Below are 26,151 nucleotides of genomic sequence, written 5' to 3' on the forward strand. Positions count from 1 at the left end.
TCTGAAGAAGGGTCCCGACCCAAAATGTCAGCTTTCCTGCTCCTCTGTTGCTGCCTGGCCTGCTGTGTTCCTCCAGCTCCACACTGTGTTATCTCTGACTCCAGCATCGGCAGTTCTTACTATCTCGAAGTATTTTTAACAGGCAGGTAATCCTCACTGCCAGACACATTGCAGAATTACTCCTTTATCTTTTAAAAATTTATGTATAGTTTAGTTTCAAATTTTTGATGTTGCCTACTAAAAAAATGTGCTTAGACTTTCACTCTAGATTTCCATAAATTTCCTCTAATTAGTTTTCACATCTTTCCAAATGTGTGATTCCCAAAATTGACACAGGACTCCAGCTGAAACCAACCTAGTGATTTTCTAAAAACTTAGAACAACTTATTTGCCTTTATAATCTATGAGCAGAATCTTCCCAGCCCTGAAGTACATGTACATTGGTGAATGTGTCCTGCCATCAGTCCCACTTTTCAGCCAAGTGTTGAATGGGGAAATGAGATTCTTGCTGGTGAGCAGTGAGAGGCCTATTTGCAAATATTACCTTCCTCATCAGTATATCATCTCACCTGTTGATATGCAGTTTCCCATTCTCCCACCTGTTGGATTGGACAGTGTAAATTCCCAACTTGAAAGTCAGAGCAGTAACCTGGTGACTCCAGCTTGCTGCTTGTTCCTCTGTACTTCCGCAGTCACCAATGCCTCAGGACACATTCCAGGGCCAGTGACCCCCTGCACCTGCTATCCAGTAGGATCTCCAGGTGCCTGTCGGCAAACCAGGGTTCCAAATACCCTCTGTCTGACATGTGGGGGCAAATAAAATTGACCACGAGGGCAGCCACATACTTCTTGCATTTGACTGGATACACAGCTGGGCTTTAAAGATGGCACTGCATCAGGAATGCTGAGAGGTGTGGGACAGTGGCTAGTGCCTCCATTTGTGGTAAGTGGGAGAATTGGACAAGCAGGGCACCATGACGCCTGGGTAATAAAGTGAATTTGGGACTATCACACAAGAAAACGCATACCTTTCATGATAGTTGCAAAAAATGACACTTAGCTGATTTCTGGCAAGATTCAACCCTATATTCCTCGTTAGAGAGCCTAGGATTGTCTGTACTTTTTTTGACTAACGAAAATAGCCTGAAACCTATTTAGCTCATTTCAATGACTTATGTATATGAACCCCCATCTCCCCATTGCTGCAACCATTTTACAACTGTATCATTTAATTTGTATTACCTTTTCTTACTTTTCTTCCAAAATACACTTAATCATTACATTAAAATTTATCTGCAATATGCCTGCCCAATCTGTCTCTGCCCTCTGAGATTTGTTACAACCCTCCTCGGATTAACTACATTTCTAAGTTTGTGTTATCTACAAAGATGAGAAATGTTGCTTTCAACACCAAAAGGAGATTTGGCCCTAATACAAACACTTGACATCACCATCTTTGCATACTCCCTTCCAATCTGATAAAGAACTGCTAACTGCGTGCTTCTCTCTATTTGCTGACAATCAATATTTTGAATATTTTGCATTCTGTCTGTTTCCTTACTTGGGCCAAATCCCATTTATACATCATCCATATGACCTACATTGGGTTGCAATAAGTAAGCCTCAATTTTAAAATTCTCTTTCTTGTTTTCAAATTTCATGTTGGCCTTGACCATTATTATCTTTGTATTTCCTTCTAACCAAAAGCTTATGAAATATTTGCAGAGAAAATGGGAGCAGGAGAATGCCATTTCATCCTTCCTGCGAACCTACTCCATATTTAACACAATCATTGCTGATTATCTAACTCAGTCGCCTCTTCCCCCTATCTCCCCATACCCTTTAATCTGCTTAGGCCTAAGAACTATATCTAACTCCTTCTTGAAACATTCAATGTTTTGGCTTCAAGTGCTTTCCTTGGCAGAGAGTTCCACAGACTCACCACTCTATGAAGAGAAGAATTTTTTCCTCATCAGAGTCCTAAATGGCTGACACCAGTAAACAGAGTCCTAAACAATCCAGCCTCTCTTCATAGATCACCCTTGTCATTCCAGAAATCAGTCTTCGTTGCACTGCAACCATCTCCAAAACATCTTTCCTCAGACAAAGAAACCAAAATTGCATGTAATATTGCAGGTGTGATGTAATCAAGGCTCTGTACAATTGCAGGAAGACATTCCTGCTCCTGTACTCAAATCTTCTTGCTATGAAGACCAACTTGCCTCCTTCACCGCCTGCTGTACCTGCATGCTTACTTTCAGTAACTGGTGTACAAGGACACCCAAGTTCTTACACATCCCCCGTTCCCAGTATACACAAAGTATACCATCATTCTGATATCAACCCACCTTTCTGTTTTTGCCACCAAAGTGGATAACATCATATTTATCTATATTATAGTTCACCTACTATGCATTTGCCCACTCACTCAACTTGTCCAAATTATACTGGCTCCTCCTCACAGTTCACCCTCCCACCCAGCTTTGTGTCATCTGCAAACATGGAGGTATTATTTAGTTCTCTCATCTAAATCATTAATATATATTGCTAATAGTCAGGATCCAAGCACTGACCTCTGCACTATCCAACTACGCATGGGTTGCCATTTGGAAAAATACCCATTTATTTTATTTGTTTTCCTGTATGTCAACCAGTTCTCAATCTATGTTAGTACACTACCATAATCTCACGTGCTTTAATTTTACATTCTAATCTCTTATGTGGAACCTTATTGAAAGCCTCCTGCAGCACCTAATTCTAGCCTGTTGAACATCCGTGATTTTATTGCTGAAACATTGGCAGCTGTACCTTCAGCTCACTAAGCAATAGAATTCTCTTCCAAAGCTCCTTCACATTTCTATTTGTGTTTCCTTTTTTAATGCACGCCTTATAATCAAGTTTAATGTGATCTTCCCTAATAATACCTTAGATGCTCGATGCCAGATTTTGCTTTACAAAACTTCTATAAAGCATCGAGTACATTTTATTGCATTAAAGGCACTACATAAATTCAACGTTTTGTGCAGTTCTTTCATTATTTTGTGGGATATGAGCATCAATTGCAAACTTAACATTTGACGCTCATTCCTAATTGCTCCTGAGAAGGTGATGATGAGTTGTTGTTGGATGATGTTACAAACGGGCAGGGTCTGGATGAAAATAAGAGGCCAATGTTGGATCTTTCAGTGACTTCAGAGGTAGCTGTGTGGGAGCTGGAAAAGATGATTGCAGACAATTCTTTGATTGGATAGGATTGGTTATGATTGGACAAATAGGAATTTAACCTGGTGAGGATATCTTCATGCAGCTGGACAATGGGACAGCAGGAATTGGAAGAGGAAGCTAGGGGTTACCTAATCTAGAATTATGCAGAAATAGTGAACCGTTTTCATAAAGAAGAGGACAGCACTGTAATATATTACATAGCCCAGACAAATATGGAGATTAGAACAGTTGACTGGTATGAACATTCATGAACTTCATATCACTTGAATGTGACAATGATAGGACAAAGGTCGTAACAGGGCAGCAACCTTGGTGACAGAGTCACAGCTCTAGACTTTTTTTTTAGTTAACAATGTGATTTGTAAAATTGCTCCAAGATCACAGACAGTCTGTCTCCAACATCAAAGAACTTTTATCTTTTTACGTGAGCAAGTAAATTCATTGAACTGTTACAGATCTTCAGTATCAGATATCCACTGAAATGCTTCTTGTTTCTTTTGTATATTTTTTTAAAGAGTGAAACAATAACTTGATGAGGCACAAGCACGATGGACCGGAAATGCATATTAGATGGACTATTTTTATATTATATTTGAGATACAAAAGATATCAGACCAAGTACGCACGTTAATGATTAGATTTATGATATTCCAGTATGATTTAAGTGACAGTATTGTGTATTAATGTTCCAAACATTTAAGTGTATGAAGTCAATGGTAACAGATTAACCCTAGCAGGTGGCATCATTTATTAGGGCAACAACATAACAGAATTTTACTTCGTGTCAGAAATAACTAATATGATTACTGTAATATCACTTTTGTGCCATTCTATTTCTTCAGTTACTGTGAACCAGGTATTAGACAGCTGCCAACTATAAATATTCCCAATCAACAAGTATGCTTTCATCAAAAGTATTTTATGAGATTTTTTTTTCTCAATACTACAAACTGCTGTGCAGAGGGACCTAGGTGTCCTTGTGTATGAATCACAAAAAGTTGGTTTGCAGGTGCAGCAGGTAATTAAGAAGGCAAATGGAAAATTGTCTTTCATTGGAGTTTAAAAACAGGGAGGTTATTGCTGCAGCTGTATAGAGTGCTGGTGAGGCCACACCTGGAGTACTGAGTACAATTTTGGTCTCTTTACTGAGAAAGGATGTACTGGCACTGGAGGGGGTGCAGAGGAGGTTCATTAGTTTGGTTCTGGAGCTAAGAGGGTTGGTTTATGAGGAGAGATTAAGTAGACTGGGACTACACTCATTTTAATTTAGAAGAATGAGGGGAGATCTTATAGAGACATATAAAATTATGGAGGGAATTGGTAAGATAGAAGCAGGGAGGTTGTTTCCACTGGCGGGTGAAACTAGAACTAGGGGGCACAGCCTCAAAATAAGGGCGAGCAGATTTAGGACTAAGTTAAAGAGAACTTATTCACCCAAAGGATTGTGAATCTGTGGAATTCCCTGCCCAGTGAAGCAGTTGAGGCTTCCTCACTGAATGTTTTTAAAGCAAACATCGATTTTGGAACAGTAAATGAATTAAGGGTTATGGTGAGCAGGCAGGTAAGTGGAGCTGAGTCTCAAAAAGATCAGCCATGATCTTATTGAATGGTGGAGCAAGCTCAACGGGCCAGATGGCCCACTCCTGCTCCTGGTTCTTGTGTTCTTATGAGTTTAGATGAATGAGGGGGTGATCTCACAGAGACTTTTAAAATTCTAACAGGACTGGACAGGGTAGGTGCAGGGAGGATGTTCCCAATGGTGGGTGTGTCCAAAACCAGAGGTCACAGTGTGAGGATTCGGGGTGGACAATTTAGGATGGAGAAAAGGAGACATTTCTTCACCCAAAGAGTGGTGAGCCTGTGGAATTCATTACCACAGGAAGCAGTTGATGCCAAAACATTGAATGTATTCAAGAGGCGACTAGATATAGCACTTCGGGTGAATGGGATCAAAGGTTCTGGGGGGAAAGCAGCATTAGCCTATTGAGTTGGACAATCAGCCATCGTCGTGAAGAAAGGTGGAACAGGCTCGAAGGGCCAAATGGCCTCCTCCTGCTCCTACCTTTCATGTTTCTATGTTTCCATGTAACTGTATATAGTTTTATTTTGCAGCTATGATTGAGGAAAATAGCCCAGTAAATTACAATGGGGTGTGGAAATTATTTTCCTGCAAGTGGGTGATGTAAAATTATATGTAAAAATTGATTAAATGAAAGTTTAATGAAAAAGCTATTTTATACTACACAATCCTCCTTAAAATCAACATTCATTTATACAATAAAGATAAATCTTGAGTGGCATTACAGTATAATTTAGTGAAAGTTAAACCAACTAATTCTGTATTTTAAATGTTCTGTTAACTATCCATACTGAAATGCATAGCTACTTACCTGGCATGCATCAACTCCACCATGAAGATAGCCTGCACACAGCATTCTAGTTGTCACTGAGTTCTTGTATAGCTTGTTACAAATATTGAGAGGAATTATTTTCACACTGGCCTCCTGAAGAACAGTAGCCAATTCACCTAACAAACAGAAAAGATTTTGTTTAGTTGAATGTTATCCATGGTACTGAACATCTTTTGGATCCACGATTCGCATTTGGCAAAATTATCTCCTTGCACTCCATAGATACTGCAGAAGATACTTAATGAAGTCTGTGCTTCCTTTTTTTAAACACATCCACACCTAAAAAAAACTTTTCTGACCAATATCTTATATTTAATTTATTTCAGTCTCCAGTAGGTTAATAGTCATGTAAAACATTCAACTTTAGAGTCAAGTATCACATGAAGATGCAAAAAAGAAGGGCCAGACCAGGGCAGTAGCCTTGGTAACAGAGAGCCACAACTCAACTTTTTAAGTAACAGCATGATTTACAAAATCACTGCAAGACCATGGACAGTCTGTCTTTGGCATCAAATAACTTTACATGCTTAACAGTATTTTTACAGCAATGAAAGATATTTAAATTTAGTGGGGGAAGAATATTGTTTTGTCACGGCACAGGACTAGGACTGTAACATGCAAGACTGGGTGCTAGTTATCTCCGTTAGATACCCCATGTACACCCAATGTCTAACGCTTTATTGCAGCTACCAATGTAGTTTTACCTAACCACAGTGCGACTGGCTCATACAAATCTGCCAGGGTTCACACTTAAAATATAAAAGAAGCTGCAATACTCAGCAGCTCAAATGTCACCAGGTTACTGACAGTTCATAATAAGGAGAATGGACATGTCTTATAGCTTTTCACCAAATGCTTGAATGGATTAATGTCAAAACCACAAAGAATAAATTTGAGGTGAACATCTCATAGATATCTTAGGTGCAGACAATATTTTGTCACTTTGCATCAACTCTAGCTTTTTGACAACACTGAACCAACTTTCGATCAGTACCAATTAACTCCCAACTCTCCCCATATATTCTCCTTATTAATAACACACCCAGCCACTGCTCTGGGAGATTCACATCTCTATCAATGTAGCCATAGTGTTCATGTACCCATGCTAATGTCTTTTAGTGCTTCTCTCCTCCTGCAGGAAAAAATGTGCGCAAATGGGGGGAATGCCGAATAGAAGACCCTTTTGAAGAGTTGGCAGGACAGCACAGACAGTGTGCTGAAGGGTTGATTGAGTATCTACAACCATCTAGTGAAGAGAAGACTATCATCTGCTGTACCCAGCTACACATACAATCATATGAAGTAGAAGCAGAGCAGGCCACTCAGCCCCTCATTCCATAAGATCATGGCTGATCTGATTATTCCACATTCCCAACTACCTCTAATAACCTTTACTCTTTGCTCATCAAGAATTTATCAATTCTGCCATAAAAATCTTCAGTGACTCCTCTTTCACCATCTTTTGTGGAAGAGAGTTCCAAAGACATCAAGCAGTTGTTGTAAATGTGAGAGAGTTCATAAAAGATTTCCAATGAAGTGACAGGGTTGGAGGGTTTGTGCTACAGGGAGAGACTGAATAGGTTGGGGCTATTTTCCCTGGAGCGCTGAACGCTGAGGGTGACCTTATAGAGGTTTATAAAATCATGAAGGGCATTGATAGAGTGAATAGCCAAGGTCTTTTCCCCAGGATAGGAGAGTCCAAAACAAGAGGGCCTAGGTTTAAGGTTAGAGGGGAAAGATTTAAAAGGGATCTAAGGGCAATTCTTCCATACAGAGGGTGGTGCATGTATAGAATTAGCTGCCAGAAAAAGTGATGGAGGTGGGTACAATTACAACATTTAAAAGGTATCTGGATGGATACATGAATAAGAAGGGGTTAGAGGGATATGGGCCAAATGCTGGCAAATGGGACTAGATTAACTTAGGATGTCTGGCCGGAATGGGCAGGTTGGACTGAAGGGTCTGTTTCTGTGCTGCACAACTCTATGACGCTATGTCAGTAACATTTTAATAAAATAGTGGGTAAGGGCGGCAATCTGTGGCACTAACAATTCTTTATGTTTTCCATGCAGCTCTGGATTCCTTTTCCAAGACAGAACCAAAAGAAGAAGACTCCCAGCCTGCATACTCATCTCTACTGGACTCTTGCAGCATACCTTTGGGGAGGAACAGTCACTGGGCTTAGAAGATGCATTGTCAGGATCTCCTTCCCAACTTTCCACCAGTGCACAGACATTCATCTCAGCATGCAATGTATCTAGAGTAGGTTTGGTCCCACATTCTGGTGATCACAGGCCTGCAGCTAGAAGCAGAAGAAATGGCCAAGCTCAGGCACTCAGTGAACATCTGGAGAACAGGTCCCTGAAACCAATACAGATGACAAGCCTCTGGATCAGCTATTAAAGAGCTGATAAAGATACAGAGGCAAGTACGGGCAAATCTGCCTAAGGTTCCAAAGATCTTGTACAAACTGGAGCAAAGACAGAGGATTCTGCCTGATGTCTATCTGCTGCTGTGTTTCCAGCATGTTAGCACATGTCTGCCTCCATGGAATGGACAGCAGTCACTATTGACAACCACGTGCAGCAGAGCAATCAGTATATAATGATTCTCTCCTCCATGTGCCCCATCTCTCAAAGGTTGAGGGAGGTGCCATTCCACACCAACAGGGAGGAAGAACAACAGCCAGGCATCCAGGGATCATCATCTCAGGAAACTCCAGAAACACTACCTCTCCTCTGCCAGGCACCCAAATTGCTCCATCAGTTCAGGCTGGGGAAATTGCTCCTGCATGTGTAGTGGTCCAGACCCAACAGAACATACCCACCAAAGTAATTCAAAGCAAAGTAGCAAAGCATTTAGCAGGCTTCCTCAAGCTCAGTTGCAGCTGCCAATGTGGCGCTGAAACATAGTGGTAGGATAAGAAAGGTTAAACAATACTAACATTGCTTTGGGTGCTCAGGTATCAGCTTTCTAGATAAGATATTATTTGACATAAATGCATCTATGGTCTCCTTCAATTTGTTAAGGTTATGACTATTAATGGTTTCCTTGTAGTCTACCTTGGGAGGCAATGGTCACCCTAGACACATGCAAGTCAAATGGAGCAGTGCAAAAAGCACTTAGGCTCTTATTCATAGCTGTTCTCTTGCAAGAACATCACCTGCAGCAAGTGGGAACTGAATTGGGTTTTGGGAATCAAACAGCATACTGTAACGCTTATATATCTCTGAGACAGATGAATGCCTCTTTCAAATGAAGGTTTGAGTCACGTAAGTGCACCCCTCATGTAATCCTATATAACTTTATCCTGATGCTTTGGACAGTGAAGAAAACAGGAGATTAATGATGCCAAGGGAACAAAATCCAGTCTATGCCAAAGTATTTTAATGTTATAAATTGATAAAGCAAGCCTCCATTTGAAAGCAGGAACAGCTCTGCACACAAATTGGCTAATAGTTCTGATTATCTACAAACGTTCATGCAAAGTAATTTGCCTTCAGATATAGGCCCTGTCAGGTTCTCTCTAGTCTGTCTGCCACATCTCAGTATTGCCATGGCTTGTTCACTTTTGCTTTATCAGTGTTGGCTTCCTCAACACCTCCACCATATTCCCCTGATCCCTTCTCTGAGAAGATGAGTGGCTGATCCACCTTCCCTTCTGTTAGGTTCTCACCCTATCACTGAGCTAGGTGGTGCAGGATGCAAATAACAGTGACTTTTCCAGCGATTCTATCTGGCGTGTACCTGAGCAGTCCAGACAATGGAACTGCATCCTCAGACTGTCCAATGATAAACTGAGTGGATATAGGCACAGCATTGTATTGGTTTGACATCAATTGGAGAGTTTTTCACTGGGCCAATTGCCATTCCCGTTCTGGGGGCTATTCCACAAGACAGCCCTGGAGATGATGGGAAGTTTGGGTAAGGGAGGTGAAACATCTGAGAAAGCTCAGAGTTGTGTAGAATGTAGGCATTGTGACAGCTCCCTGGATAGTGAGCACAGACCTGCAGCAATTGCTGCCTGTGGTCACAAATGAGCTAGAGATTGAGGGAGTGAAACCTCTTTCCATTCAGGAATCTGGTTCGATGATACCATGGAGCTCTGAGGACCACACATGTGTATGTTGATGACTCCTTGTACTTAAGGGAACATGTCTGCAAATCCAAAAGTCGGGCACCTTTATCTTTCGGGTTCTTGATGAACTGGAAAAAGTGTATATAAAGGACATTAGTAAACTCACAAATACACTTGTGGTTCAGATTTGAAATCACTAATTTGAAATAATGTACGAATAAAATAATGAAATCATCTGATAGTGGCAGAACATTTTTTTTATTCATTCCTGGGATGCAAGTGTTGGTGGCAAGTCCGCAATTTATTGCTTGAGAAGGTGGTTGTGGAGTTTTGTCATGAATGTCTGAAACAATTTGATGTAACAAAGTGACTTGCTGGGCTACTTCAGGTAATAATTAAGTGACTGGTGTGGAACTGGAGTCATACAGATCCGACAATATAACAGGTTTCATTCACTACAGGATATGAATGAAGTTTTTGGGTATTTACAATAATCTGACAGCTTGATTATTACTTTTTACTGATACCAGCTTTTACTTCCAGATTTTTAAACTGATATCAAACTCTCAGACTGTTGTGGTGGACTTTGACTCATTGGAATTCAGAATCATCAAAATTATCAACCCGGTATAATTACCACTTCCCTAATATACAATCAGGGAGCAGGAGTTGATCAATAAAGGTTGCCATTTTCCAATAAACTTGCAGTAATGTAAAAGCACTGCCTCAGATAAATATGGCAAAATAAAGATAAATCCTTATCCTAAATTATGTACCTTTCCCAGACAAATTTTTCTATTGTTAACTAACTTACAGTGTCAAATAATGTAAAATACAGTAACAAAGCTATTTTACCTGAGCATAAACATGTGTAGTATATATTAGGATAGTATAATAAAACAGAGCATATTTCCATTACTCACCATAAATGAACATTTTACCCTGTCAACTAACTTGAATGAAGATTAAAAATAAATGCAATGATCACATGCTCACTCCCGCTAGTGTGGATCAGAGACTAGTGTACAACATTGTAGCATTAATTATCCAATGCACGTTCACATCAAGCTTCAAATTGGGCAGCACAGGATTGGTCATTTTACCTACCTGCAGTGTTTTCTTCATTATGCAAAAAACAACACATTCTCATTGTTTGTTTTTCAACAGTATTTACAAAAGCAACATACCATCTTCTCCTAGGACTCCCCAACCAGTGACATAGCAGTTTGACGTGGTACTGAACACATGAGTGATGGCAGGTAAGCAGACAGGTTGGATGGAATCACTGAAAAAGACTGGTGTCTTCAATTCTAATAGAGCAATGTCATAATCCGATGTATATTCATCATACTTGGGATGAGTAACAATTCTATTAATTGATCTGGTCACTATCCAGGAGCTCATTCTATTCATTAACCTCAAGCCTAAATATGCCGTCCAAGCCGATGAGGTGGAATATCTGTAAGAATAATGAAATTCTGTGACATAATAGAAATTTGTTAACACAAAAATGTATCAGGTTTATCTGAATAGTTAAATATTGTTTCTGCTGCCTGGACAACTCTGAAAAGGCCTTGCACTATCTGGCAGGGTGGGTGGCGAGATCATTGGTGGTCAGCGGTACGCTAGACAATTGCCCCAACGACAAGCAACCGAGAATAGGAGAAGGCGATGAAGGAAGAGAGAGGAAGAGACAAGCTAGACAGAACCTTTCTTGCTAGCGAACAACTCATCCATTATTTTTAATACCCAATGCATATTTATACAGTGCCTTTAACAAAATGAAACACCTCTGGGCATTTCACAGGAGGACGAAAAAGAGTGTACGACATAGGGATATGACCAAATGCTTGGTCAAAGAAGTGTCTTAATGGAGGAAAGTGAGATTGATAGGATAAGAAATGTAGAGAGGGAATCCTAGAGCCGCAGGCTAGGCAACTGAAGGCATGGGCCAACAATCATAATTGCACTGTCACCCTTCCTGTTCTTCAACGTTCCCTTAATTCTGTTATTGACCATCGCAGAGTTTGTTTGATCTCAAAATAAAAGCCAAATGCACAACAGACATTCCAGAACTTTTTTTTTCATTCATAGGATGTGGTAATTGCTGATGTGGTCAACATATACAGCCCATTTCTAATTGCTCTTGAGACAAGTGAGAGGTTTGTTAGAATCCTGCAGGAACCATTGACATTTCTCATTTGTAGAATTTAAGTCTTTGGGAATGAAGATAATTTAATATTACATTTAAGCCTCTTTTGTTATCTCTAAATGGCAGAATTAAGTGTCATAAAAGATTTTTTAAAAAGATGGATAAAAGGAGTAAAAATTTGGTAGCTCCCACTTCTAGTACATCAGGTAATGTGGCCTTCTGACTTTATTATTTTCCATTAATATAGTTAATGGATAGAAGGTTGTGAGCTGGGAATGTACAGTTTCTCAATAATGCACTCCTGGTGTGAGCCATTGGGAAGCAGAGAAAAACCTTCACCTCTGAATTGCGAAAAAGTGAGCTTTCACCACAAGTCTTGCCAAACTAAGGAGAATCTAATGTTAATGATTTGTTAATTGACTACCTGAAATACCATTAAATCACAAGAATTCTGGTTACTTGACTTCAAATATTCAATTAGAAAATAAATTATTTATTAAACAAATGATTACTTTGTAAAGAACATTTCGTCTCTCTAAATTTCAGGATGATAATGATCATATTTCGACCTACCGGATAGAGTCAGAGTCTTGGAAGCAATGGCCAGCTGACACCAGCCAACGATTTGAAACAATGGATGCTCCACATATATGCCCATACATCCCCATTTGCAGACTAACTTGCCAAGGCCATTTCCCTCTCTTAGCATTTTCACCCCCAACAATTTTTGTTTTCTTGGCTGGGCTTGTCCCACATCCTGAAACAGATTTGGAGACTTATATTTTTATTTGCATTACATTCCAACAATTTATCTGAATTAAAACACAATAAAAATAACCCATTTCATATCTGGTGCAATAGTGTCTGATTCAATTCCTGCACATAAATCTAAGGAAAAAGAGTATTACAGGATTCTTTATATTTTTTTTTCATTGTAGTTAATAACTGAAGAAATGGTGAACAGTAATGAAGGGGTTTTATGTGTGTCAAAATTAACTATCCTGATATGTATTTAGCACACACTAGTTCTAACTTATGATTCAACTAATGATACAGCAAAAAAGCAGCACAAAACTGTTACTCCCTACTCGAACATTGGTGGGATTATAACGGACCTACACTTGTGTCTACTTGGTGGGATTGCCAAATTAATAGCTATGTTAACAACAAATGCAATGGATTGGAGGGACAAGATTCAATGAGGATTGTCACACTTGTCTTCTGTAACTTCACTGGATGAAAACCAGAAACCCTGGAAAAAAATGAGCTGTTTTTCCAGAATATCCACAACTCCTCCACAGAGGTTATAGTGAATAAGTATGAGAACCTTTACCGAAATTCACTCTTTTTCCTCTAATATTCAATCACATCTTTATGCAAAACATGCAGAAAGAATAGAACTTTGTGGACATCATCAGTTTCAGTCCTATATATACTACTTATAGATTTTACCTGTTCTTTGAATTTTTTTGTTGCAGAACTGAAAGAATTTTTTAACTTAATTTCAGATGCTATATTTTTTCCAAGTCTTTTCCTAGCTTTCTGAACATCTTTACAATGTGTAGTTGTAATTGCATATGTGATAACTCATTTAAGCTCCATGGAGAATCACTAATTAATCTCCCTGTGGAGTTTGTTGAGTGTGAGTTCCTTTGGTAACTCATCACAAGAGCTCTTTATAAAGCAGACCCATTGGCTGAATGGGTGATTACTGGTGGTGGTTAATAGATTAAAAAAACGTCATGGAAATTTGGTGGTGGGAAAGTCATTTGGCTGTGTGTGATAACACTTCCAGATGCAAGACAAGAAAAAAGCAGACCCTAATGGTTAATAGTGAAACACAAAAAATAAAAGCCACAGTGATTTGGTGATGGGAAAGTCATTTGGCTGTGTGTTAATACTTCTGAATATTAAAAAAGCAGACCTACCCACAGTGCTCTTGTGGCACAATGGCAGTGTCCCTACCTCTCAACCAGGAGGCCTAGATTCAAGACCCACTTGTTCCATACGGGTATGATACCATTTCCGAATGGACCCAGAAGGGGTCTTGTGGCACAGGAATGTTCCTACCTCTGAACCAGGAGGCCTGGGTTTGAGTCTCACCTGCTCCAGAGGTATACACCAGCATGTTTGAACAGGTGGATTAAAAATATCCATAAGGTGGACCCAGGGATGGGTCAGCAGAACTATCTGTCCAAGGCTGGGACTAGCTCATGTATGCCATGACTAGTGACTCCATTTTAGTGTTCAACAATAAATGAGTTACTTACTAGCTGGGCTTCCTGAGTTATTCTAATTAGATTATTGGCTATCACTCGCAAGCAAGGATACTGTGTCCAAACAAGGTCAATTTAGGATCTGCAGGCTTCATGGCACATAGAGCATTTGTGGAATGTCTGGTTGTATATAATTAGTTTGAGTCTTGGTTATTCGTTTTCACCACTCTCATTTTTCCTCTTTATTTTTTCATCATTACATCTCTAAATGCTGGCATCCTTCCCACAGACTCTGTCTCCTTCTGTTCAGTTCAGTGACGAAGCTGGTTGACAAGTTTATTCTTGGTGTCAAATCCAACTCCATGACCCTCTGAGGAAGGGTCACTCAACCCGAAGCATTAACTCTGATTTCTCTCCACAGATGATGCCAGACCTGCTGAGCTTTTCCAGCAATTTCTATTTTTGTTCATGAACTCTGTGTTCTTCTTCTGGTTTTCCCTTTCAGAAGAAGTATAGTTGCCTCAGTATTCCTCAACTTGCCCCTGTCCAGCTTGCCGGCTCTCACTTAGAGCAGCAATGTCAATCTCATATCATTAGAGTTCTTGAATGACAAACTGTAGTGCCATGCTCTGGACAATCACTCTACAGTGCATCAATGAGGGCCCTGATATTCCAGGCGGGAGGAAATAGCCACGCTCCTCACCGACACTGAAGGCAGATAATTGGGTTGGTGGTGAGTTGAGTTCCTTAAGTGTCAGTTAATTGACCATTTAATAACATTAATTGCTGATGAGTCAAGGAAGTCCCCAATGGACTATCTCTCCAAGCATTTAATTGCTGTTGTGGTGAAAGGCTGATGGGGGGGGCAAGTATCACTCCAGGGCATATTGGTCGAAATATTTGACCTTTTTTTCCACCTCTAAGGAGGGGAAATTCTGCCTTCCTTATTAGTATGGATTTTTTTTACATCAATGATGGCTTATTCAGAGTTACCTTTGTAAGGTTTGACATCTATCTCCATGGTTTGCCAATATACAGAGCTACGCAACTTTCTTTTCTATCCAGTTTCTCTTTTCTAAATATTCTGCGAACTTGAATGTTACATTCACTTGCATCTGCTGAATTAAGTCATGTTTCTAGCATAGTAACCACAATGTAGTTCTCTGTTGCCCCAATAATCTTCACTTCCTGCATTTAATTTCTAATGCTTCAAGCATTCATCTATATACATCTTATTACAGATTTACCTCATTTCACACCTCCCATTGTTTCAAAGAGCCATCCAGTAATCAGGCACTAGAGAAATAATTCTGACTGTCTGAGACTGTGCCTATTTATTTAATGCCTTTTACCTTGTAATTGGTCTGTAATATTCTTCCCTGTAATCTCTGGTGAAATTTGGATATATTGAAATATTTCTGTAAAATGCTCCTATATACTACTTTTGACATTAAAGATGTACAAGTTAATGCCTTTGATAAAATGCTACCAGGAGTACATAGATATAATTTCATGGTGTAAGTGACATCATGAAAAAACCTACAACAATATAAAACAAACTAGTGTAGTATAACATTTGGATAGTATAACATTCTCCACAGATATTATTCACTTTGGAGACTAACACAATTGTGCCTAACAAAAATGTGGCTTGATGTGTGCCATGTTTTGCAGTGTATCACATCCACAGTTTACCTCAACATACCACAGCCTGATTCATCTGATCCATCCATGCAGTCTCTTTTCCCATCACACTCTGGATTAATCTTGTTCACACATTTACCATTATGGCACTTATATGATGTAAAGGAGCAGCCTTTATGCGTCGAAGGAAAGATCACTGGTGAGAGATCACATGGTTCACAAAGAATTACAAACAAATGTGTCTTTCCCCCATGAAATATAAAACTTTCGTGCAAATCTTTTATAGGGAAATACCAGCAACACCTAAGTTCTTTAATTCCATGCAAAATATTAGTCACTTATAAATTGTTGGATGGATTAAATGCAAAGACAATAGCTACATCCACAGGAAACTCAGAAACATCAGACTGAAGGAAAAGCTTTAAATTTACCAGCAAGTAAACGGGAGTCTTTTCAACATTGTTTGCCAACATTTCATGAATACTTCTTTAATTCAAGAGAAGTATTTTTCCTGTCATTTGTCATTTGTAAAGTAATTCATTGTGAATCAAGCAGAGCATTTAGTCATAACTACGTTACAGCTCTCCACGCTACTTGCTAAAGTAAATAAATGGAGACTCTGGATGCAGTCAGCCAATAACATTCTTTTACACGACCCTATTTAGTACTAGCAATTCAACTATACACAGTCTCAGCAATTATTAGGATCACATAAGGACCTATTCTTGTATTCAGAAACTAGAACATTATTAAAATAATTATTCATATGATTTAAAAATGCTGTTGAGCCATTCCTGGATTTTTTTCCCTTTTGAGACACCCTATATAATGTTCCATCAACATCCAGGATAATACTTAGAATATGTTCTTTGTACAAAGCAAGTTGAACCTATACTGTGGCATGGAATTTGGCTTCAGTGAAAAATAAAACAAAAAAAATTTGCATTTATATAGTTTTTTTTATTACCTAAGAATGTTTCAAGGTACTTAATAGTCAATGAGGTATTTTGGAAACATAGTCACAGTTACAATGTAGAAAATACAGAAGCTAATTGTATACAGTTTCACAAACAGTAATGGGATAAATAACCAGATGATCTGGTTTAGGTGTTAGTTGTGAGATAAATATTGGGCAGGATACGGAAGAACTCCCTTGCTCCTCTTCAAACCTGGGGTCTCTTGCATCCACCTGACAGGACTGATAAGGCTTCAGTCTGACATCTCATTTGAAAGTCATTGGTTCCAAAAATGCAACACTTCTTCAGTCCTGTACTGAACTGTCAGCCTAAACGGTGGTTAACTTTATTCACTATAAGGGTCAGTTTTAGGTCAACCCAGTTTACTTTAAAGCAGATTTTATCTAAATGCTCTAAATGTCCAAAACAGGATCCAAAGGCTTTTTTACGCACCAACAATCACCCTGTTGGAACTTCATGCCGCACCAAGGAGACTATCAGGCTATCTCAGATCTCTGATTAAAATCTGAATAAATAACATACTATAAAATTTTATATAGCTTAGGTTCATAATATGATCCTTTGTGGCAAGAAGCAAAACATATGTGGTATACCAATCAACAATATGTTAAAATGATCAGTTACTTTATAATGTTGCAAGCGGCAAGTTTTGGAGTGCAACTCTTCAGTACTATTGCTAGAATGTTGTCGGGGTCCATTGCTTTTGCAGTATTCAGTGCCTCCAGGAGATTCTTGATAATGAATTGATTAGAGAAGTGGAGTGAATTGATTTGGCTGAAGGCTGGCAGGTGTGGTGCTGGGGACCTCTGGAGAGGCCAAGATAGATCATCCAGCAGGCACTTCAAGCTGAAGATTGCTGCAAATGCACTGAGGTGTTAGAGTCACCCATTAGTAAGGATAGTGATATTTGTGGAACTTCCTCCTCCAGTGAGTTATTTAATTGTTCACCATCAATGATGACTGGATGTACAGAACTGCAGAGTTTAGATCTGATCTGTTGGTTGTGGAATTGCTTAGCTCTGTCTATCACTTGCTGTTTATGCTGTTTAGCACGCAAGTAGACATGTTTAACTTCACCAGGTTGACACCTCATCCTTACGTGTGCTCCCTTGCAGCCTCCATTGAACCAGGATTGAGCCACTGGCTTAATAGAAATGACAAGTCGGGGATTTGCCAGGCCACCCAGTTACAGATTGTTTTGGACTATGTTTCTGCTGCTACTGCACACATCCTATGGTGCCTCATGGATGGTTTGTCTTGAGCTGCTAGATCTGTTCGAAGTCCATCCCATTTAGAATGAGGTGATATTGCCAGACAACATGGTGGAGGGTATTCTCAATGTTTAAATAGGACGTCTTCTCGACAAGGACTGTATGGTTGTCACTCTTGCGATACTGTCATGGACAGATACATCTGTGGCAGGCTTACTGATGAGGAGGTCAAGTATGTTTCTCCCTCTTGTTGGTTCCCTCATCATCTCCTGCAGACCCAGTCTAGCAGCTATGTCCTTTAAAGCTCAACCACCCGGTCAGTAGTGGTGCTGGTGAGCCACTCCTGGTGATGGACATTGAAGTCCTCTACCCAGAGTATATTCTGTGCCCTTGCCACCTCAGTGCTTCCTCTGAGTGGTATCTAACGTGATGGATCATTGGTGGGAGGTTTCTATGACCATGTTTACGTGATGAGACATCATAGGGTCTGGAATCAATGTTGAATATTTCTGGGGCAACACCCACCCAGCTGGATGCCACTGCTCAGCTACATCTGCTGGGGCTGTCCTGCTGGTGGAACAGAACATATTCAGGGACAATGGTGGTGCAGAGCTGGATGAACACAGTAGGCCAAGCAGCATCAGAGGAGCAAGAAAGCTGACGTTTCGGGTCTAGAAACTTCTTCAGAAATGGGGGAGGGGAAGGGGGTTCTGAAATAAAAAGGAAGAGAGCGGGAGGCGGATAGAAGATGGATAAAGGGACACTGTCTGTAAGATATGATTCTGTGAGCGTGACTATGTCAGGCTGGTGCTTGACCAGTCTGCAAGACAGATACACTAATTCTAGCATCAGACGTTAGGAAGGAGGACTTTGCAGGGTCAATAGGGCTGAGTTTGCCATTGTTGGTGCTTTAGTTGATGCCAGATTGTCTGCTAAGTTTCATTCCTTTCTTTAGACTTTTAGCAGTTGATAAAAATGAATGGTTTGCTGGGCCATTTCAGAAGGAAGTTAAAAGATTACCACATTGTTATGGGTCTAGAGACCAGCTAAGAATGCTGGTTTCCCTTCCTAGGGGGCGTTAGTGAACCAGATGTGTTGTTACAACTATGGACAGTTTCATGGTCATTCCAGATTTTTATTGAATTCAAACTCCCCCATCCACCATTTAGACCCAGGCCTCCAGAACCTTATCTGCATCTCTGAATTATTAGTCCAATGACAATACGATAAAGTCATCACCTCCCTGTAAAATTATTGTTGCTGCACTAATATCCCAAATAGCTCATGGTATTCATTCTAGTTTATTGCTTTATGTTAAATTTTACTCACAAACTAAATCCTGCGCCAATTATTATGGATGACAATGCAATAGTCCCCGTAACATCATGGACTAGAATTTACATCTCGTGATACTTATGTCATAAGATTTATTACCTTCATATATAAAGATTATATCATTAAGGAACAACAGTGCTCTGGCTCCATACACTCTGTAGTTTCCATGGAACTATTGCTTTAATGATTGATGCTGAGAAACAGTTACTCATCTAACCAGTAAGAAGTTTCACAAAAAATGTTTATTACGTTGAAAATTTGCATAGCTCAAGGGTTAATTTATACATGCATCTTGGTTCATTTATGCATGCATTAAAAAAAAACTTCTATGATTTGCTAGAACAAAAATGGAAAGTGAAGAATGAATTTAAAGACACTTGCTTGCTCTTGTACAATTTAGTTCATCACTTTCATCTCCACAATCATTGATTCCATCACAAACAGATCCATGTAGAATGCAGATTCCACTTGGGCATGTGAAGTAGCAATCTATCCAGAACAAACACAAAGGAAAATTAGACATGGTTGACTTTGTCAAGCTGAAATTGAAAGTTATGTACGTGATATCTCAAATTTTCCTTGTAACTTCAATAACCAAAGCTTAGCGTCATCATAGTAAATCTATGTTGTACACTCACTATGGTTTAGAAAACCTCTCCATTAGAAAAGTTACACTTAGTCACTTTTGAATCTACTTATGGTACCTTTTACAATATCATATTGCTGTAAGTTTTCATGTTTACTGCAGATAACTGACATCATCACTTCTCTAAACAATGACAGTCAAATGATGGGTAAATGATATAAATGCATTAGAAGCAGATCAGAAAAGGTTCACTTGACTAACATTTGAGATGGAGGAATTATCTTATGTGGTAAGGTTACAGACTGGATGATTCCAATGGAGTTTAGATGAATGAGAGGTGATCCTGTTGAAATATATAAGATGTGTAAATGCTGAAATGATGTTTCATTTTATGGGGAAGCCTACAAATAGGGAATACAATTTAACAATAAGATGGGTCTCCCAATTAAGATGAAAATTAGGATTTTTTTCCTCAGAGGACAGTGAGCCTTTTGAACTCTCTTCCCTGGAGTGTGGTGGTCGTAGGTTCATTAAATATTTTTCAATGTTCTTGAAAAAACGTGAGTCAAAGGTCAGTGGTGGCATGCGGAAATGTTGAATTGAAGCCACAATCATATCAGTCAGAGCAGCCTCCTTTAAGAGAACACACTTTTTCTTTTTTATGGGACTATGACAGAAATGGAATTTGGACTGCTATAACTGAAATACCCGGAGAGTTTTGCAATTTATAAATAACAATTGCTATATATTATTGAACTGTGCAATATGATGTTGCTTTTTGAAACAGTGAGTGGGAGAATTCGACACTTGGCACCATCCAGAATCTTTCGAGTTAAGGGCATTCTGCCTGACAACAACCCCTGATTCGTTGAGCTACAGTGCCATTGGCAGCAGGAGAAACAGACCTTGCAAACAAAGATCTTGCTCTCTGGAGGAAAAAGACAGAAAAAGCAAGGAAGCTCGAAAGAAACAGTTCTTAAACAAGAAAAGACCCAAGTCCACCTTATCATCCACTGAATCAAAGAATGACCATCACGCCATGGACAACAGCACGTCATCATTGCTAAAACTGAAAGGACTGTAAGAACAGAACTTTCCACTTTGTGGTCTGTACTTTAGATTCTCAGAATTTTCTTTGCCTTGTCTATATTCTTTTTTCACCCATAGTAACCATGTCGAATTGTTTACTTTAGGTCTGTCTTAATCATTATTGAGTGTGTGTGTATTTGAGGTTTCTGAAAGAGTATAGTTTAAATGGCATAGAAATTGGTTAGAATATCCTTTCGTTTCTTTGCCTTTTGTTAAAGTGTATTATAATAAAGTTATTTTTCTATTATAGATGAAACCTCATGTGGGAGGCAATGGCCTAGTATTTATGACTCGACTATTAATCCAGAGATCAAGGCAATTTTCTAGAGAACTGGGTACAAATTCCACCAATGGCACAGGGTAGAATTGGAATTTAATAAAAATCCGGAATTAAGAATCTAATGATGATTATGAAATGAATGGCTGTCAATTGTTGGGGAAAAACACATCTGATTCATCAATGTCCTTTAGAGATGGAAACTGCTGTCCTTACCTGGTCTGGCCTATATGTGACTCCAGACCCACAGCAATGTTGTTGACTCTTAACTGCCCTCTGGGCATTTAGGGATGGGCAATAAATACTAGTCTAGCCAGTGATGCTCACATCCCATGAATGAAACAAAATTGTTAGCTCTAAGCTAATTGGCTCTATTTCCAGATGACAAAAGATATAGATCTTTTGTGTTGTCCAACGGTTAATCAAATTGGTCATTTTGCTATACATTTATAGATTTTGTGATAACTTGTGAAACAATGGGCCTGTCGTGGAAACAAGTTATGTCATGACACCAACAAGCTGTATGTTCAAGTTTACAGTTCCCTCAGACAGTTTTGATCCTTTGGGGAAAAAGTACAATCTAGCTAAATCTTATGAAAGCCCTCATGACTGATAACATCTCACAAATTTCATACTTTATCTCCCCATGGTTATGTTAGTATACTATTACATATTTTATTATGATTACCAGTCTGATCTTTAATGAACACAACATTTTACATGATGGCTCCTGTAAGTTGATTAACTGTCAGCCAAAAAGCCAAAGTGCATCAATCACAACGGGAAACAAATGCTGAATTTGATTAACCCTTGGACAACACAAAAGATCTGTATCTTTTTCCATCTGGAGATAGAGCCAATTAGCTGAAGATTCTTCTGGAAATTATACACATAATATGTAGTGCTAACTTGCATTACATGCTTACTTTATTTCAACATACTTACTTTTATTTGAACAGCAACAATATAAAACCAGCATGACTGTAAGTTAAAACTGAAAATACTAGAAATACTCTGCATATCTGGCAGCATCTGCAACCAAAGAACTTAAAACATTTCAGGTCGATGTTCAAGCATCTGACAGAACCTCAAATACAAACGGTGTACATAATTTATTAAATACTGATAATGTTCTCCAGCCCTAGTAAATCTACAATGTGTAAAATGAATCCAAGTTTAATTTGTGAGTATGACACTTTGGAATTGAGGCTACCTTTTGCAAATGGAAAAATTCAAACCACTCTGCATGAATATATTACAAAAGCAGGAACCAGATAAACAGCAACATGCATCTCTGAGAATTCTAAAACCTGAAACATTTATGTGTAGGATAGCAAACATGTTAAAAACTTTCCAACTACAAAACTGGAGTGGAGGAGGAAAGAAAATATAAAGATGTGAGAATTCAAAGTTTCTGAGAAAATAGGAAACTACTACTACAGGAAACTACCGGAAGCTGTAAATTTCAGCATTGTTGACTTTGTTCTGTGGACCAATGATTCATAAAAGTTAATACGGCAGGCATTTTAAGTTTTGATCTACACAGGACAACCTATGAAACACAACTTTGTCCGAACTCCAAGAATAATTCAGAGACACCATTAAAGAGAGGAGGGTTTTCAACAAGAGGTAAGGAACTCAGCTAAAGGACTAATGTATTTAACAAGGTTCCCAAGGTCAACAATCTGCACATTATAAAAGCAAAACAAAGGAGGCTTCATTTCCTTTATTTTCTGTGCAGCCCATCCGTGGAAGAAATCTACAACTATTTGACAATAGCGGCCATAACAACTGCAGAATTTCTGACCTCAATTTTTCATCCCCTTCACTTTGGGAAGGAAACCTTCAAGCATGTAACAGACTTGCAACAGTAACAGACTGGTCTTTATAAGTATCTTTCATCTGTACCGACTTTTAATTGTTGTATGTGTATTCTTAGCTATAACTGTGTCACTTTTTAAATTAGTACTTAACATTATAGTTTTGTTTAAGATTAAAGCTTTGCTGCTGGTTATTTTTAACTTGGAACACTCAAGAATGTTTAAAAAGAAGGCTCAATTAGTTATACAAACTCACAGTTAATGACCACTCTGCAGACACATCTAGTTCATGACATTCTTCAGTTTTGTATAATGTTTGCACCTCACATTATTTTTGAATTACGTTTGCAATTATGCACATATATATTGTGTACTTTACAATTTGGTTGGAGAAAATAAAGGACCGTTCACATGAAAAACAAACGTGATAACTTACTGCACTTAGTTTCATCACTGCCATCCAGACAATCCCTCCATCCATCACAATGGTTCTTTAAAGAAATACATGATCCATCCTTGCACTTAAATTGGTTCGGGCAAGCTAGTTAAATAATAAATTTAGAAATTCTGGTTAAAAGATGTATTGACGTTCTGTGCAATAAAATTTGTAGAAGATAGTGTTATATAAATTTAAACATAGTTTAAAGATCTAATATTATATATGCTTCCTTAAATTTGTGACATGCTGTATGAGAGTTTAAAATATAGCTTCATTCACATAGAAAACATATCTTGACAGTAAAAGTTGGCTTTATTAATCGCAAGGGCCAATGCAAACATCCTGTCAAATTGACATGAATTATGTTTGATTAACTGCTTGAGATAACTGACAGTTACTTAAAACAATTTTTGTAGTGTAAAGGTAGGATGTTGTCTCCATAGGCACTGTGCTGTCGTCACTTCTACCAATAAGTAGCAATTTCTTTTGTACTGGCTATTTCATTGTCTACCACAGACCCAGTCTGGCAGCAATGTCCTTCAGGACTAGGCCAGCTCAGTCAGCAGTGGTGCTACCAGTAGTGGTAGATGTTGAGATCTCCCACCTTCAGAATATTCTGCACTTTGCTACCTGTGTGCTTCTTCCAGTGATGCATGGTGTTATGCGCTAGAAGCCTCTTTCAGTGGCTTCCATGGTCAATATAGCAAGTGTCTGAGCTTTCATGACAGCGAATTGAACTACTACAGTAACCCTGAGCCACTGCATCATGCAAGTTGCTGGACTGGATTGTGCAACAGCTCTCTCAACATTGGTGCACTTCCAGGTGTAGATGAGGAGAACTTTGCATAGTTAATGGTCATGGTATGCCCTTCAGGGTGGCACAGTGGTACCTCACAGTACCAGGGGCTTAGGTGTGAATCCAGCCTCAGGCAACTGTCTCTATGGTTTTTGCATGTTCTCTCCATGTCTACGTGGGTTTCCTCTAGGTGCTCCAGTTTCCTGCCACAGACCAAAGATGTGCAGGTGAGCTGGATTGCCCATGCTAGATTGTCCATGGTGTCCATGGATGTGCAGGTTAGCCAAGGTTAATGCAGGGTTATGGGGATAGTTTATGAAGGTGGGTTGCTCTTTGGATGGTTGATGCAGACTCAATGGGCCAAATGGTCTCCATCTGCACTACAGGGATTCTATGATTCTATTCTTCACCTTTGACAAAGGTGCCTAAATTGCCATGACGTGGTCCATCCAGTTTTGCTACTTTTATAGTTTCTGATAGTAGTTTGGGAATAGCTGGTTTGCTTGCCAGGTAATTTCAGAAGTTAACTGAATGTTACCCACATTACTGTGGTCTGGAGTCACAACTGACAAAACCAGGTAAGGGTGGCAGATTCACTTCCCTAAATGACCTCAGTAAACCATGGTATTTGCAACAATCATGTAATTTCATAGTTATCTTAACAGATGCTTCCTTTTTATTCATTCTTGCTTTTGATTCCAGATTTATTTAATGAATTTAATTTAATTTAATTTCTCAGCTGTTGAAGTGAGATGTGAACTCTTAGCTCCACTTACTTTTACTGCAGACCTTTGATTACTAATTCATTGTTTTAATGCTACCTTGAAAAAACACACTATTGTATTTCTACAGGCTCAGAAACAGAACTTTGCAAATGTAAAAGCAAGACATTCATTGCAAATGGCCCATATTATTATGTATTTAAATTAGCTCAAAATGTAGATTGCAGGAAGGGTCAAGTACATAAGGAACTTTTGGGGAATGGAGGGGAATGTGTGCTTTGGAGCAGAAACTAGCGTAAACAACTTTCACCTCTGTTTTGCAACCAAGAAACAATTATATGCTGAAACTAAGGTAAAAACAGCACGGAAATATCCTAAGTTTTGTTCTTATTCAAGTTGGAGGATCATTCCTGCGAATCAAAACTCCAAAATAACAATTTTCCTTACGGTCCTCATAGCTGAAGGCTTTGTACTCCAAGTAAAATCCTTTGTAGGTGATTGATTGATCAGAATTAAACTTAATTTTAACAGATCTCCCATAATTCTTGCTGAAGCCACCCTCAGTTATTCGATTACAGTACCTACAAAGGCAAAAGTTGTGATTAAATGTAATTTATTAAATTACAATTTTATAAATGCAGTAATTCAAGAAAATATTTTAGGCCTGCCTACTACTATTGTGCTCCATTTATCTAGCTGTCTCCAGTTTAAATTGAGTAATAAACACAACTATTTGGTGCAAAAACTGTTTGCTGGAAAAGCTCAGCAGGTCTGGCAGCATCTATGAAGAAAAAATCAGAGTTTACACTTCGGGTCTGGTGACCCTTCCTCAGTACTGATGATAGCTGGGAAAACATCAGTTTATAAGCAGAAAATAGGGAGGGGATTGGGGTAGGGAGTAAACGATAGAGCGAAGAGCAGTTGGACATACAAAGGAGTTGATAACGATCTGGCTCGGAGGGTGAATAGTTGTTAACGGGGACTGTTAGTGACTAACAATAGGTACTGCGTAATGGCAGACTATGTGATAACAAGTCCTGGTGTGTGGGGTAGGGGGCTCAGACATGGGAGAGTTTAGGCCCTAAAATTATTGAACTCGATATTGAGTCCAGAGGGCTGCAGGGTCCCCAAGTGGAAAATGAGGTGTTGTGTTTCCAGCTTGCATTGAGCTTC

At 39.0% G+C, this 26,151-nt stretch overlaps 1 protein-coding gene across 1 annotated transcript in view; it reads right to left on the reverse strand.

The window, feature by feature from the left end:
• The window catches only part of LOC109932128 (suppressor of tumorigenicity 14 protein homolog), a 68,442-nt gene that overhangs the window by 707 nt on the left and 41,584 nt on the right, over nt 1-26,151 (reverse strand). Inside the window, exons 12-18 of the mRNA XM_020531362.2 lie at nt 25,426-25,559; nt 23,458-23,562; nt 19,625-19,738; nt 15,788-15,898; nt 12,440-12,623; nt 10,902-11,173; nt 5,616-5,752 (exon numbers count right to left, since the gene is read on the reverse strand). Coding sequence (XP_020386951.2) covers nt 5,616-5,752; nt 10,902-11,173; nt 12,440-12,623; nt 15,788-15,898; nt 19,625-19,738; nt 23,458-23,562; nt 25,426-25,559 — 1,057 coding nt within the window. The remainder of the gene's footprint in view (nt 1-5,615; nt 5,753-10,901; nt 11,174-12,439; nt 12,624-15,787; nt 15,899-19,624; nt 19,739-23,457; nt 23,563-25,425; nt 25,560-26,151) is intronic.

The sequence above is a fragment of the Rhincodon typus genome, chromosome 11 (genome assembly GCF_021869965.1).
Source record: "Rhincodon typus isolate 14 chromosome 11, sRhiTyp1.1, whole genome shotgun sequence".
Taxonomy (NCBI): domain Eukaryota; kingdom Metazoa; phylum Chordata; class Chondrichthyes; order Orectolobiformes; family Rhincodontidae; genus Rhincodon; species Rhincodon typus.